The sequence below is a fragment of the Grampus griseus genome (assembly GCF_964374135.1).
Source record: "Grampus griseus genome assembly, chromosome: 3".
Classification (NCBI taxonomy): Eukaryota; Metazoa; Chordata; class Mammalia; order Artiodactyla; family Delphinidae; genus Grampus; species Grampus griseus.
Genome location: NC_139019.1, coordinates 55,359,879 through 55,375,971, shown reverse-complemented (window position 1 = coordinate 55,375,971; position 16,093 = coordinate 55,359,879). Strand labels below are relative to the sequence as shown.

The 16,093-nt window shown below is 39.8% G+C and overlaps 1 protein-coding gene across 1 annotated transcript; it reads left to right on the top strand.

Annotated features, from left to right (window-relative positions):
• Positions 1-71: 71 nt before the first annotated feature.
• Positions 72-8,144, top strand: LOC309819824 (uncharacterized protein; the record flags this gene model as incomplete). Its single annotated transcript, XM_082650291.1, has 5 exons — positions 72-127; positions 2,732-2,829; positions 4,225-4,467; positions 5,265-5,373; positions 7,632-8,144. 5 exons carry the CDS (start codon positions 72-74, stop codon positions 7,702-7,704), a joined length of 579 nt encoding a protein of 192 aa, XP_082506417.1. The 3' UTR covers positions 7,705-8,144.
• Positions 8,145-16,093: the final 7,949 nt, after the last annotated feature.

The window sequence follows — 16,093 nt, the reverse complement described above, 5'->3', positions numbered from 1 at the left end:
TCCCCCGGTACCTCGTTCCCCCGCCCTCAGAGGGCGCCGGAACTGATTACGTCATCATCCAGCGCCGCGGAATGACGCACAGCACCGGAGCCATGGTAACCGTCAAGTTATGGAGCCTGGGTTACCGGTGAACCGGAAATTGAGACGCCAGACGGTGTACTCTTCCTTCTCCAGGGCTCCTTAGGATTTGTTCAAAAGAGCAGAAGGAGGTAGGCAGTCCTTCAGGCCAAACTTTTACAGGAACTATTAAAATCCCTGGCCGTAGGACTTCCCTGGCTGTCCAGTGGTTAAGACTCCGCGCGTCCACTGGGGGTGGTGCGAATTCCATCCCTGGTTGGGAACTAAGATCCCTCAAGCTGCGCGGCGAGGGGGGGCTGAGGGTGGGGGGGATGAGAATGCAGGCAAAAACAAAAACAAATTGCTGGCTTTTTTTTTTTTTAAGAGGGTCCGGTAGAACGCTGCCTGTTCATCAGCGCATCCCTAAGGCTTAAAAATTCTAAAACGAGGGGCTTACCTGGTGGCGCAGTGGTTAAGAATCTGCCTTCCAATGCAAGGGACACGGGTTCGAGCCCTGAGCCCTGGCGGGGGAAGATCCCTGTGCGCCACAACTACTGAGCCTGAGCTCTAGAGCTCGCGAGCCACAACTACTGAGCCCCTGTGCCACAACTACTGAAGCCCGCGCACCTAGAGCCCGTGCTCCGCAACAAGAGAAGCCCTCACACCACAACGAAGAGTAGACCCCGCTCACCGCCAACTAGAGAAAGCCCAAGCACAGCAACGAAGACCCAACACAGCCATGAATAAATAAATATATATTTTTAAAAATTCTAAAATGAGTAGAACATAGATTAGAAATTAAAGTGTGAAGAAAGTGATAATAGATAACTCCTAGGAAGGGAACTGAGTTCCTGGGAAACACATCGTGGGAAAAAAGAACATTCACTGTATATCCTTGTTTACTTTTTAATGTGAATGTAATACCTGTTCAAAAATTATTATAGTTAATGGGAATTCCCTGGCGGTCCAGTGGCTAGGACTCCGCGCTTTCAGTGCTGAGGGTATGGGTTCCATCCCTGATCAGGAAACAGGTCCCGCAAGCCCTGCGGCACAGCCAAAAGTTTAAAAAGAAGAAAAAAAGGAAAAAAATATGGTTAAAACTTTGTAAATTTTTTAAAAAATATGTTATTAGGCTCATTTTGGGAGAAACATGGAACTTTTTAAATATATATATATATTTCTAATTTATTTTGCTGCACTGGGTCTTAGTTGCTGCACTCGGGATCGTCATTGTGGTATGCGGGATCTTAACTGGTGGCATGCATGCAGCATCTAGTTCCCTGACCAGGGATCGAACCCCGGGCCCCCTGCAGTGGGAGCTCAGAGTCTTACCCACTGGACCACCAGGCTAGTCCCAAAACTTTGTAAATTAACGTGAGCATTCTTAATCTGCTTCAGGAGAGAGCAACTGAGCAATAAGCAAGACATTCTGTGTGGGAAAGGAAAATTCAACAAATGAACAAGATAATTTAAGAATTATTAAATGCCATGAAAGAAATTTATAGGGTGATATGACAGAGGTTAATGGGAGGCTGGTTTACTTTATGTAGGGTGGTTAGGGAAGTCCTCTATGATGAGAGGAAAAATGTCCAGAGATGAGGCTGACTCTAGAGATTATGGGCCAGTGTTTGAACCAGTAGTACAATTCCCCTGATGCATAGAAAACAAAGGCCTGACTTCCTTCTTGGAAGGAGAAGAAAATTCTACAAGAACATCTTGCTACATTAATGACAAAATGTCAAAGGAATAAAATCCCGAACTGATTGAAGAGATTGCTAGGTCCAGAAGAAGAAAGAAGAGAGACAAGTGTTTTTAAGAGTAGGAAAGCAAGGCTGAAAGTACAGAGAGAAAAGATTCTTTCAAGACTGGGAAGGAAATGGAGGTCTGTGGGCTCCCTCCAGTACTCTGGAGAGAGAATAGGACCTCAAACACACCTAAGGAAGCTCAAGGACCTGAGAAAAATAACCCCTGCTGCAGATATCTCAGGAATCTTGGCGCTACTGCCAGAACCGTACAGCTTTGAACAACATATTCCAGTATAGACTGAAGACATAAGGCCTTTCCCCAAACGCTCTGTTTCACCTAAGAGTCTATGGTATTCCCACATTTCTGCAGGTAAAGAAGTAAATAATGACTAGGATTTAATTTCCTATTTGTAAAGGGATGGGAACAGAGTCAGATTCAATTTTACTATTTAACATAAAATCATAAGCTATTTGTTACACATCCCAAGTTTGTACAGTGTTTTTTTCGAATTTTTGAATTTTATTTTATTTACTTTTTTATAGCAGGTTCTTATTAGCCATCAATTTTATACACATCAGTGTATACATGTCAATCCCAATCGCCCAATTCATCATTTTAAAATAATTCTGAGACTCGCGTTTTGATCGTGGCTCAGCTCACGGCTAGCTGTGTGACCTTGGGCGGTCACATAATTCCTCCTAGTTTGTACAGTCTTAACGGCATCATAGTAATTTTAAAAGTCTCTAGTTTTCTCTGGCAGACACACCCAACATTTCTTGTATACATGGGATACATCATGTGTATCCCTACAACTCAAAAACTGTATTTTCGGTTGCAAAGAAAAAGCTCAGTTAGACTCTTAAGACCACGTACAGAAACAACTCTACTTAAGTTCAATCCCAAACTCCTTCCCTCCCTTCCTCTTTAGATGGTCTCTTTATCTCTATAAAGAGCCTGGCCAGAAAGTCAATCTTTCCCCTGCTCAAGTTACTGCAGAAGAGGTCCCTAAGTGGAGACACCTGGCCTGTAAGCAGTATTGAGGAGGAGGGGTGGGACATAGGGAGAGTGATAAGCATGAAAGGCTCTCTGAGGTTGAAAGAATGATGACAAGTATAGCTAGTATGTTTAGTGCTATCCTGTGCTGGGTACTTACTACTTCACATATATTTATTTGATTAATGAAGGAGGTACAGTTACCTCCCCATTTTACTAGTAAGGAAGCTTTAATGCAATGAAATGACATTCCCAAGTTCACACAACTACTCATTGGGAGAGCTGGGCTTTCAACCCAGACATTCCATCTCCAACACCCTCAGGTAATTTTTATGAGATGAAATAAAAATTGTTGAAGCTTGGTCTTATATACTTGGAGGTCCATTATAGTATTTTCTATACTTTTGTATATGTTTGAAATCTTCCAAATTAAAAACTTAAAAAAAAAAGGGTGATTTCAGGGTGTCCAGACTAACTCTACACATTTCTCAGTTTGTAATAATTAACGGAATAGATGAAGAAAATAAGTATCAAGCATCTTTACACGTCTGTTTCTAGCAATGGCAGATGCTCCATAGCTTTTACATAGGTTTAAGGTTATTCTGGGCTATTCTGAATTCGTGGTAAGACTGCATTCCCTAGCATTCTCTCCCCATCACACAACCCAGGCACAGAGCCACAGAACTCCTAAAGTACTGTCGACCGTGACAAGCGCACTGGGATCAAACGGGAAATGAACAGACTTTAGAGTCCGTTTTAAATTTGAATCTTATTTCTACCCGTCCCTACCTATTAGGTCAGCGCTTCTGGTCTCAGAGTCTCAGTCGCCTGTTTCGTAAAATGTGAACAATGAAGTCTACCTTGCAGGCTTGGTGCGTGAATAAAGAAGGAAAATATGGGGCTCCCCTGGTGGCGCAGTGGTTGAGAGTCCGCCTGCCGATGCAGGGGATACGGGTTCTTGCCCCGGTCGGGGAAGATCCCACATGCCGCGGAGCGGCTGGGCCCGTGAGCCATGGCCAATGAGCCTGCGCGTCCGGAGCCTGTGCTCCGCAACGGGAGAGGCCACAACAGTGAAAGGCTCACGTATCGCAAAAAAAAAAAAAAAAAAAAAAAAAGAAGGAAACTATGAAGGGCCAACACTGGCTCTCAAAGAGTTAACCCTCAATCTGTTCTGTCCCCGCCTCTGCAACGGGATGTAAAAAAGCTAACTTTCCTTTTCGAAAAGTTAGATATTGTAGCGTTTAACGTCGTTATCAAAAAAAATAGGGGCTGGCTAAGTCCCAGTGACCGGTATACATAGGGAAAATCCACACACGTCCATGCCTTGCTCAGACACAAGGCTCGCTTTCTCGACTCTAGCAAACTTAAACGGCCGAAACGCCCCGGGGACGGACGACTAACCCCGGAGCTGCGGCTCCTGGGCCCTAGTCGGGCACCGCCCCGCCCCCCCCACCGGCCACGCACGCGCAGTCACTCGCCGGCCACGGCGACTGCTGTTGTCTGGCTTCGTTGGGCTGGGCCGTCCACCGAGCACAGGCGTGTCCCTGCTGAGGGCCCGCGCGGGCTTAGGCTTCCAGATCGACGGGTGGGGACGGCCGCTGAGCGTGCGAACAAGTCTTTGCTTTTCCGAGTCGCTCTTTTCCAGGCTCGGTCCGGTGGTCAACATGGCCCGTGAGTATGCGGACGGGTAGGGGAAGCGGCGGGGAGCGTCCGGCGAGGAAGTCGAGCTCCAAGGCGCGGCGGGCGGGCAGACTGGGGCCAGCTGGTGAAACCCCTTCCGTCCGGCGCGGTGGTGACCCGGTTTTTAGTCAGCAGAGGGAGAGGGACGGTTGGCTCCGGTCCGGCCTGAAAGGTCGGGCAGGTGCCTGCCCCTCGGGTGCGAGTTTACACGGTAAGGAACACCTCCCCGGTGGTGAGGTGTGTGGAGCCCCGGGAGGGATCCTGGTCTGGAGGTGGTTTATAGCTGGTACTTAATACTTAATTAAGGTCGTGAGGCCTAACGAGGACAGGGAACTCTAAGTCTCCTCTCTAGTTCTTTTGTTTGGCCCTCGAAGGTAATGTTTTACAAGCATCTGTAATGCTCGCTTAACAGTTGAATTATGATGGGCCAACGTGTGTGTGCGAGGTGTAATCTGTGGTGTATCTTTCTCTCTTCACCCACACCTCTCAAAAGCCAGAACTTATTTTGGAATACTGGCCCATAGAGACAGACGATTGGAACGCCTCCTTTAAGAGATCTGGTGTTTATAGCCAGGGAACACCTTAACTGGTATCATAATACTGTTAGGAACTTTAGTGTTTACGTTTAAGCTTCCTCCTTGTCGTCAGATCCCTGGAACACCATTCAGTGCAGTACTCTGCTGGCTTATCTCTTAAAAAGCAAACTTCAGATGCATTTAAATAAGACCCTTAGAATGGAATTATTAATTTTGGAGATGGAAAAATAACATCACTATTTCTCTTTGTAGGTGGAAATCAACGAGAACTTGCCCGCCAGAAAAACATGAAGAAATCCCAGGAAATTAGTAAGGGAAAAAGAAAAGAGGATACCTTGACTGCCTCTCAGAGGAAACAGAGGTGAGTTATGCCAAAGGAATTCTCAAGTCACAGAAGTTTTCATTTTGGAGAATGGAAAGCAGTTTTAAAATCCTTAGTAGAACTAGGCCTGCAAGGAAGGGGTAACAGCTGCATATCTGTTGTGTGCCAGGCATACTAAAATTATAAGCGATAGTCATTATCCCAACCCATGGATGAAGAATTTAAAGCTCTCAAGCTATAATTTGTCTTGCAGAGAATCTCATGCAACTCCACCACAACCATAAGAATTTCATTTAGCTTCCATGTGCAAGGCATTGTTAGGTGCTGAGGGTAAACATTTTGCAAGCAGACATCCTACTCATACTACTCTGGGTGACAGGTCACCAATTATATTGATAACTTCTGAAAGAGATACAAAGTATATGTAGTTATACTGACTTCTGAAGATCCATTGGATTGGAGAGAATGCAGGTGCACTGCCTTGACATACAAGTGACAATACAAAACTGCTACAGAAATATCAATACTTTGAGACTACAGCTTAAGTTTTTTTAAAAAAAAGCATTCCTGTTTCTAAAAAAAGTTAGCCAAATTTCATTTTATTCTAAAATCAAATTTTGTTGTTCATGTGAAACTCGGAGGCCAGGTGAAGAATTGACTACACAGGCTCCATCGTGGCTTCTCTGTGGTCCTCAAGGCTGGCTGCACATTAGAACCACCTGGGAAAACTTGATGTCTGCTCAAGCCTGTGCCTTACACCCAGCCCTGAATTAATTGGTGTGGGGCTGCACATTAAAAGGTGCTCTAGGTAAATTTTATTATACTTAAGTTAAACCTGACTTTAAAAGCTCCCCAGGTAATTCTGATATGCAGTCAGAATTTAATGAAGTTGAAGCCCTTCATTACCACTTCACACTGTCTTTCTATTGACATTTATTGTTAAAGTGATAAGCTTTGCTTTAAATTTGTTTACTTACATTGGAGTAGAAGTGAACCAATCAGTGGAATGGTACAGATCAGTAACCCTGAAATAATATTTTTATTGAGAAACTTAGTGTAGTTTGGCTCAGTGATAGTCACTGCTTAATGACTACCCACTGCTTACAAAGCTCTGTGCTAGATGCTCTATATTTATTACCTCTATTCATCATAATTGTGAAAAGTGCTATTAGCCCCAATACATGCAATGAGAGACTGGGGCTCTGAACTTCAATAACATTACTAAGATCACACAGCAAGCACAGCAGAGTTTGGTTACAAACAGAAAAATAACTATTACTGTTTTTATTCAGGACACCTCATTTTTTTTGTAGCTGTCTTGTTTTTCCTTCCTTCTCATTCCTTGTTTTTGCTATTGGCCTCTCAGAAATGTCTTACTAACATGGACAGAGCTACTCATCCTGAATTAAAATCTAATACTAAATATATGCAATAATAACATAGGAAAGAGCCTGGTCTTTGAAATTGGACAGACCTTAGTTTTTTGTGTGATTTGGGGCAAATTATTTAGCTCTAAGCCTTTAACTTTTTTTTAAATCTGAAACATAGGGACAATAACTCAAAGGTGTTGTGGGACTTAATCCAGAGCCAGCAAAGTGCCTGGCACATAGTAGGTGTTGAATACATAGCCATTTAATATATTTTTTAATATGGGCTCATGGACCATCCAGCCCAGGTAATCTGGTTTTAGTTCACAGTATGTGAAGGTTCAGCCAGAGACACAAAGGGTTAAGAAAATGCCCTGAATATCCTGCTTTTTGGCTTGTAAGAAACTGAATAGATTCATAACATCTATGTTCTAACCCTAGGTACCACTTAGGATATCTAGAAGATTTCTGAAATGCCCCTTCATTCACGAAAAAATTTATAGTGAATTAACTTTGTTGACAACCAAGATTAATTGCCATTATTTCTACATATAGCTGCCTCATGTCAGATGGTGTGCTTGTGTGTGTGTGTGTGTGTGTGTGTGTGTGTGTGTGTGTGTGTGTGTGTTCGTGTTCCTCAGAACAACCTGATATGTATTACTCTAATTTTGAAAAGACTTGGAGGTCATTTATCCAAGGTCATGACAACAGTACAGATTGTATTCAAAATAAGATCTGACTTCAAAGCCTTTCCATTCTTCACCTTCTATCTTCACCATTCTATCTCCATCCATGAAAATGGAAAGACATGAAAGTTTATATCTTCTTTTAAATTGTTTTCTAATATACTGAATGGATTATTGTAGAAAACAAATGAGAACATAAAATCAATTTTCCTGTAACAACTTACAGCCTTTTCCCCCCATATAGGGACTCTGAGATCATGCAACAAAAGCAGAAGGCAGCCAATGAGAAGAAGTCTATGCAGACAAGAGAAAAATGATGACTATTTGGAAAAGCTGGGTGCTGCTGCTAACTAAGTGTATCATAAGCTCTATGATCAAGATTTTGTAGAGTGAACAGCCAGTACATATGTTATATCCTTGTAAAACTATTTTAAACTTTACGTTTCAGCCTGACTTATTGTGATGTTTCAGAACCATTCTTCAAAGAATAAAACACTAACCGTGCATGTGACATATTGGTGAACATTGTTTTTTATCACCAGTGAGCATTTATACGATTTATTAGAGAGATAATATCAGGTAATAGGATATTGTATATAAATCTAGAATCTTTGTCATAAACTTTGTTAAAGTATATCTTTAAAGTCAACTTTATTGTATAATAGAATTTAAGATACATTTATCTAATTTTGCTTTGTAATCAACTAGTTTGCTTGAAAAATTTCCAAAAAATAGTAAAACCCACCTGGAATAGCAACTAAATGAACATAAACTAAATGAGGTCTCAGTAAGAGTTCTACTTACAGCTTTAAAATTTTCTGGAATAAGTGCCTTTTTTTAAAAAAGAATTTCTTTTTTATTTTTAAAGAAATTTATTTTATTTTTGGCTGTGTTGGTTCTTCATTGCTGCATGTGGGCTTTCTCTAGTTGCGGCGAATGGGGGCTCCTCTTCGTTGTGGTGCGCCGGCTTTTCATTGCAGTGGCTTCTCTTGTTGCAGAGCATGGGCTCTATGCATGCGGGTTCAGTAGTTGTGGCATGTGGGCTCAGTAGTTATGGCTCGCGGGCCCTAGAGCACAGGCTCAGTAGTTGTGGCACATGGGCTTAGTTGCTCCGCAGCATGTGGGATCTTCCCAGAACAGGGCTCGAATCCATGTCCCCTGAGTTGGCAGGTGGATTCTTAACCACTGCACCACTAGGGGAGCCCCTGCCTTTTTTTTTCTTAATAGAGTTTATTTTATAGAGCAAAATTAGGGTCACAAAAAAATTTAGATTTCTCATCTACCCCCTGGCCCTACTCATACATAGCCTCCCCATTATGAACATCCCCTACCAGAGTAGTACCCTTGCTGTAACTGATGAACCTACATTGACACATCATTATCACCCAAAGTACATAGTTTACATTAGGATTCACTCTTTGCCTTCTAAGAGTGCCTTTTTTGTGTGTGTGTGGATATGTTAATGTTTTTTGTTTTTAGTTGAAGTATAATTGACTTAGAATATTAGTTTCGGGCTTCCCTGGTGGCGCAGTGGTTGAGAGTCCCCCTGCTGGTGCGGGGGACACGGGTTCATGCCCTGGTCCGGGAGGATCCCACATGCCGCGGAGCGGCTAGGCCCGTGGGCCATGGCCGCTGAGCCTGCGCGTCCGGAGCCTGTGCTCAGCGACGGGAGAGGCCATGGCAGTGAGAGGCCCGTGTACCACAAAAAAAAAAAAAAAGAATATTAGTTTCAGGTGTGCAACATAGTGATTCAATGTTTTTATACATTACAAAGTGATCACCACAATGTCTAGTCACCATCACCACAAAAAGTTACTATAGTATTATTGACTATATTCCCTATGCTGTACATTATATCCCCGTGACTTTTTTATTTTATAGCTAAGTTTGTATCTCTTAATCTTTTTCCCTTATTTTGTGCATTTTCCCACCTTCCTCCACTCTGGTGACACCAGTTTGTTCTCTGTACCTGTGAGTGAATTTCTGTTTTGTTTATGTTTGTTCATTTGTTTTGTTTTTTAGATTCCACATGTAAGTGAAACTGTATGGTATTTGTCTTTCTCCGTCTGGCTTATTTCACTTAGCATAATACTCTCTGTGTCCATTCATGTTGTCACAAATGGTAAGATTTCATTCTTTTTTATTGCTGAGTAATATTCCATTGTATATGTGTACATATACACCACAGCTCCTTTATCCATTCATCTCTCAAGGGACAGTTAGGTTGCTTCCATATCTTGGTCATTGTAAGTGCTGCAATGAACATAGGGATAGATAAATCTTTTCAAATTAGTGTGTTTGTTTTCTTCAGATACGTTTAATTTTTTTGAGGAACCTCCATACTGTTTTGCATTGTGACTATACCAATTTACATTCCCACCAACAGTACACAAGAGTTCCCTTTTCTCCACATCCTCACCAACGCTCATTTCTTTTTGATAAAAGTCATTCTGACAAGTGTGAGATGATATCTCATTGTGGTTTTGATTTTCATTTTCCTGATGATTAGTGGTGGTAGGCTTCTTTTCATGGACTGGTTGGCCATCTGTATGTCTTTGGAAAAATATCTATTCAGATCCTCTGACCATTTTTTAATCAGATTGTTTCTTTTTTTTTATATTGAGTTGTGTAAGTTCTCTCTGTATTTTTTATATTAACCCCTTATTGGACATATCATTTGCAAATATCTTCTCCCATTCAGCCTTTCAGGATGTTGCCTTTTGATTTTGTTGATGGTTTCCTTTGCCATGCAAAAGCTTTTTAGTTTGGTGTAGTCCCATTTGTTTATTTTTGTTTTTTGGGGTTTTTTTTGGCTGTGCTATGTGGCTTGTGGGATCTTAGTTCCCCGACCAGGGATTGAACCTACACAGAAAGCACAGAGTCCTAATCACTGGACCGCCAGAGAATTCCCTGTTTATTTTTCCTTTTGTTGCCCTTGTCTGAGGAGACGGATCCAAAAAAGTACTGCTAATTCTGATGTGAAATATCATACATAGTGCCTATATTTTCTTCTAAGAGATTTGTGGTTTCATGTCTTACATTTAAGTCTTTAATCTGTTTTGAGTTTATTTTCATACATGGTGTAAAAAAGTTGTCTAGTTTCATTCTTTTACATATAACTCTACAGTTTTGCCACCACGACTTATTGAAGAGTCTGTCTTTCCCCTATTTTGTATTCTTGCCACCTTTGTTGTACATTAATTGTGCATTTAAGTGTGGGTTCATTTCTGGGCTGTGTATTCTGTTCAGTTGATCTATATGTCTGTTTTTATGCCAGTATCATACTGTTTTGATGACCGGAACTTAGTAGTATAGTTTGAAATCAGGGACCATGATACCTTCAACCTTTCTTTCTCAAGATTGCTTTGGCTATTTGAGGTTAAGATTTGTTCTTTTTCTGTGAAAAATGCAATGGGTGTTTTGATAAGGATTGCACTGAATCTGTAGATTGCTTTCGGTGTTATGGACATTTTGACAATAATAATTCTCCCAATCCATGAACACAGAATAGCTTTCTATTTATTTGAGTTGCCTGCAATTTTATTCATCAGTGTTTTACAGTTTTCAGAGCACAGGTCTTTCACCTCCTTGAGCAAATTAATTCCTAGGTATTTTATTCTTTGTGATGCAATTCCAAATGAATTATTTTCTTAATTTCTCTGTCTGCTGATTCATTATTAAGGTATAAAAACGCAACAGGTTTCTGTATATTCATTCTGTATCCTGAAACTATACTAAATTTTTTTTAGTTCTAATAGTCTTTTTGCTGGTATCTTTAAGGTTTTCTATATATAGTATAATGCCATCTGCAAATAGCGACAGTTTTATTTCTTCCTGTCCAGTTTGGTTGACTTTTTGTTTGTTTTTTGTCTGTGCTGCACAGCATGTGGGATCCTAGTTCCCCAACCAGGGATCAAACCCACACCCCCTGCAGTGGAAGCACAGAGTGTTAACCACTGGACCACCAGGGAGGTCCTTGGATGACTTTTATTTATTTTCTTGTCTGATTGCTCTGACTGGGATGTCTAACTATGTTGAATAACAGTGGCAAGAGTGTCCTTGTCTTGTTCTCAATTTTAGAGGAAAAGCTTTCAGCTTTCCAGTATTGTGTATGAAGTTAGCTATGAGTTTGTCATATATGGCCTTAATTATGTTGAGGTATGTTCCCTCTGTAACCACTTTGTTGCGAGCTTTTATCATAAATGGATGTTGAATTTTTCTTAACAGCTTTTTCTGCAGCTACTTATATGATTTTTATTCTTCAATTTGTTAATATGATATATAACATTGATGGATTTGTAGATATTGAACCACCCTTGCATCCCTGGGGTAAATACCACTTGGTTATAGTGTATAATCCTTTTAATGTATTGTTGAATTCAGTTTGCTAATATTTTGTTGAGGATTTTTGCATCTTTGTTCATCAGTGATATTGGCCTATAATTTTCTTTTTTTATACTGTCTTTGTCTGGCTTGGATCGGTTAATGCTGGACTCGTAGAATGAATTTGGAAGCATTCCTTATTCTTCTGTTTTTCGGAACAGTTTGAGAAGGGTAGGTATTAATTAACTGTTCCTTATATGTTTGGTAGAATTTACCTGTGAAGTTGTCTGATCCTGGACTTCTAGTTGTTGGCAGTTTTTGGTTACTGATTCAATTTCATTACTAGTAAACAGGCTGTTCAGATTTTCTGTTCTTCATGATTCATTCTTGGAAAATTGTACATTTCTAGGAATTTATCCATTTCTTCTGTGCTGTCCAGTTTGTTGGTGTAATTGTGGTAGTCTCATGATTCTTTGTATTTCTGTGGTATTAATTGTAACTTCTGTCCTTTCATTTCTGATTTTATTTGGGGCCCCTCTTTCTCTTGATGAGTCTGGCTAAAGATTTATAAATTTTGTTTATCTTTTCAAAGAACCAGCTCTTAGTTTCACGGATCTTTTTAATTGATTTTTTTAGCCTCTATTTCATTTATTTCTGCTCTAATCTATTATTTCCTGACTTCTACTAACTTTGGGCTTTGTTCTTCTTTTCCTAATTCCTTTAGATGGAAAGTTAAATTGTTTATTTGAGATTTTTCTTGTTCTTGAGGCAGGCCTGTATTGCTATGAACTACCCAATTAGAATTACTATTGCTGTGTCCCATAGATTTTGGAAAATTGTGTTTCCATTTTCATTTGTCTAAAGGTATTTTTTTATTTCCTTTTTCATTTCTTCATTAAACCATTGGTGGTTTACTGAAAAGTTGTTTAGTCGCCACATGTTGTGTGTTTTCCAGTTTTCTTCTTACAACTGATTACTGGTTTCATACTGTTGTGGTTGGAAAAGATGCATGATATGATTTCAGTCTCCTTATATTTATTGAGACTTGTTTTGTGGCCTAACGTGATCTCTCCTAGACAGTGTTTCATGTGCACTTGAAAAGAATGCATGCCCTGCAGTTTTGGGGGGTTTTTTTTGTTTGTTTTTTTTCTTAACATTGTTATTGGAGTGTAATTGCTTTACAGTGTTGTTGTTAGTTTCTGCTGTATAACAAAATGAATCAACTATATGTATACGTATATCCCCATATCCCCTCCCTCTTGCATCTCCCTCCGACCCTCCTTATCCCACCCCTCTAGGTGGTCTCAGAGCACCAAGCTTATCTCCCTGTGCCATGCAGCTGCTTCCTACTAGCTATCTATTTTACATTCAGTAGTGTATATATGTCAATGCTACTCTCACTTCGTCCTAGCTTACCCTTCCCCCTCCCCGTGTCTTCAAGTCCATTCTCTATGTCTGTGTCTTTATTCCTGTCCTGCCCCTAGGTTCATCAGAACCATTTTTTTTTATATTCCATCTATATGTGTTAGCATACAGTATTTGTTTCTCTCTTTCTGACTTACTTCACTCTGTATGACAGACTCTAGGTCCATCCACCTCACTCCAAATAACTGAATTTCATTTCTTTTTATGGCTGAGTAATATTCCATTGTATATATGTGCCACATCTTCTTTATCCATTCATCTGTCGATGGACACTTAGGTTGCTTCCATGTCCTGGCTATTGTAAATAGTGCTGCAATGAACATAGTGGTACATGACTCCTTTTGAATTATGGTTTTCTCAGGGTATATGCCCAATAGTGGGATTTTTGGGTCATATGGTAGTTCTATTTTTAGTTTTTTAAGGAACCTCCATACTGTTCTCCATAGTGGCTGTATCAATTTACATTCCCAGCAACAGTGCAACAGGGTTCCCTTTTCTCCACACCCTCTCCAGCATTTATTGTTTGTAGATTTTTTGTCAGTGGCCACTCTGTCTGGTAGTTTCGATTTGCATTTCTCTAATGATTAGTGATGTTGAGCATTCTTTCATGTGTTTGTTGGCAATCTGTATATCTTTTTTGGAGAAATGTCTAGGCCTTTTGCCCGTTTTTGGATTGGGTTGTTTGTTTTTTTGATATTGAGCTGCATGAGCTTCTTGTATATTTTGGAGATTAATCCTTTGTCAGTTGCTTCATTTGCAAATATTTTCTCGCATTCTGATGGTTGTCTTTTTGTCTTGTTTATGGTTTCCTTTGCTGTGCAAAAGATTTTAAGTTTCATTAGGTCCCATTTGTTTATTTTTCTTTTTATTTCCATTTCTCTAGGAGGTGAGTCAAAAAGGATCTTGCTGTGATTTATGTCATAGAGTGTCTGCCTGTGTTTTCCTCTAAGAGTTTTATAGTGTCTGGCCATACATTTAGGTCTGTAATCCATTTTGAGTTTATTTTGGGGTTTGGTGTTAGGGAGTGTTCTAATTTCATTCTTTTACATGCAGCTGTCCAGTTTTCCCAGCACCACTTATTGAAGAGGCTGTCTTTTCTCCATTGTATATTCTTGCCTCCTTTATCAAAGATAAGATGACCTTAGGTGCGTGGGTTTATCTCTGGGCTTTCTATCCTGTTCCATTGATCTATCTTTCTGTTTTTGTGCCAGTACCATATTGTTTTCATTACTGTAGCCTTGTAGTATAGTCTGAAGTCCAGGAGCCTGATTCCTCCCACTCCATTTTTCTTTCTCAAGATTGTTTTGGCTGTTCGGGGTCTTTTGTGTTTCCATGCAAATTGTGAATATTTTGTTCTGGTTCTGTGAAAAATGCCATTGGTGGTCTGATAGGGATTACATTGAATCTGTAGATTGCTTTGGGTAGTAGAGTCATTTTCACAATGTTGATTCTTCCTCTCCAAGAACATACTATATCTCTTCGTCTGTTTGTATCATCCTTAATTTCTTTCATCAGTATCTTATAGTTTTCTTCATACAGGTCTTTTGTCTCCTTAGGTAGGTTTATTCCTAGGTATTTTATTCTTTTTGTTGTAGTAGTAAATGGGAGTTTTTTCTTAATTTCTTTTTCAGATTTTTCATCATTAGTGTATATGAATGCAAGAGATTTCTGTGCATTACTTTTGTATCCTGCTACTTTACCAAATTCATTGATTAGCTCTAGTAGTTTTCAGGTAGCATATTTAGGGTTCTCTATGTATAGAATCATGTCATCTGCAAACAGTGACAGTTTTACTTCTTCTTTTCTGATTTGGATTCCTTTTATTTCTTTTTCTTCTCTGATTGCTGTTTCTAAAACTTCCAAAACTATGTTGAATAATAGTGGTGAGAGTGGGCAACCTTGTCTTGTTCCTGATCTTAGAGGAAATGGTTTCAGTTTTTCACCATTGAGAATGATGTTGGCTGTGGGTTTGTCATATATGGCCTTTTTTATGTTGAGGTAGGTTCCCTCTATGCCTACTTTCTGGAGAGTTTTTATCATAAATGGGTATTGAATTTTGTCAAAAGCTTTTTCTGCATCTACTGAGATTATCATATGGTTTTTATCCTTCAATTTGTTAATATGGTGTATCATATTGATTGATTTGCATATATTGAAGAATCTTTACATTCCTGGGATAAACCCCACTTGATCATGGTGTATGATCCTTTTAATGTGCCATTGGATTCTGTTTGCTAGTATTTTGTTGAGGATTTTTGCATCTATGTTCATCAGAGATATTGACCTGTAGTTTTCTTTCTTTGTTACATCTTTGTCTGGTTTTGGTATCAGGGTGATGGTGGCCTCATAGAATGAGTTTGGGAGTGTTCTTCGCGCTGAAATATATTGGAAGAATTTGAGAAGGATTGGTGTTGGCCCTTCTCTCAATGTCTGATAGAATTTGCCTGTGAAGCCATCTGGTCCTGGGCTTTTGTTTGTTGAAAGATTTTTAATCGCAGTCTCAATTTCACTGCTTATGATTGGTCTATTTATATTTTCTGTTTCTTCCTGGTTCAGTCTCAGAAGGTTGTGCTTTTCTAAGAATGTGTCCATTTCTTCCAGGTTGTCCATTTTATTGGCATATAGTTGCTTATAGTAATCTCTCATGATCCTTTGTATTTCTGCAGTGTCAGTTGTTACTTCTCCTTTTTCATTTCTAATTCTGTTGATTTGAGTCTCTTCCCTTTTTTCTTGATGAGTCTGGCTAATGGTTTATGGATTTTGTTTATCTTCTCAAAGAACCAGCTTTTAGTTTTATTGACCTTTGCTATTGTTTCTCGTTTCTATTTCATTTATTTCTGCTCTGATCTTTATGATTTCTTTCCTTCAACTGACTTTGGGTTTTCTTTGTTATTCTTTCTCTAGTTGTTTTAAGTATAGGGTTAGATTTTTTGTTTGATATTTTTCTTGTTTCTTGAG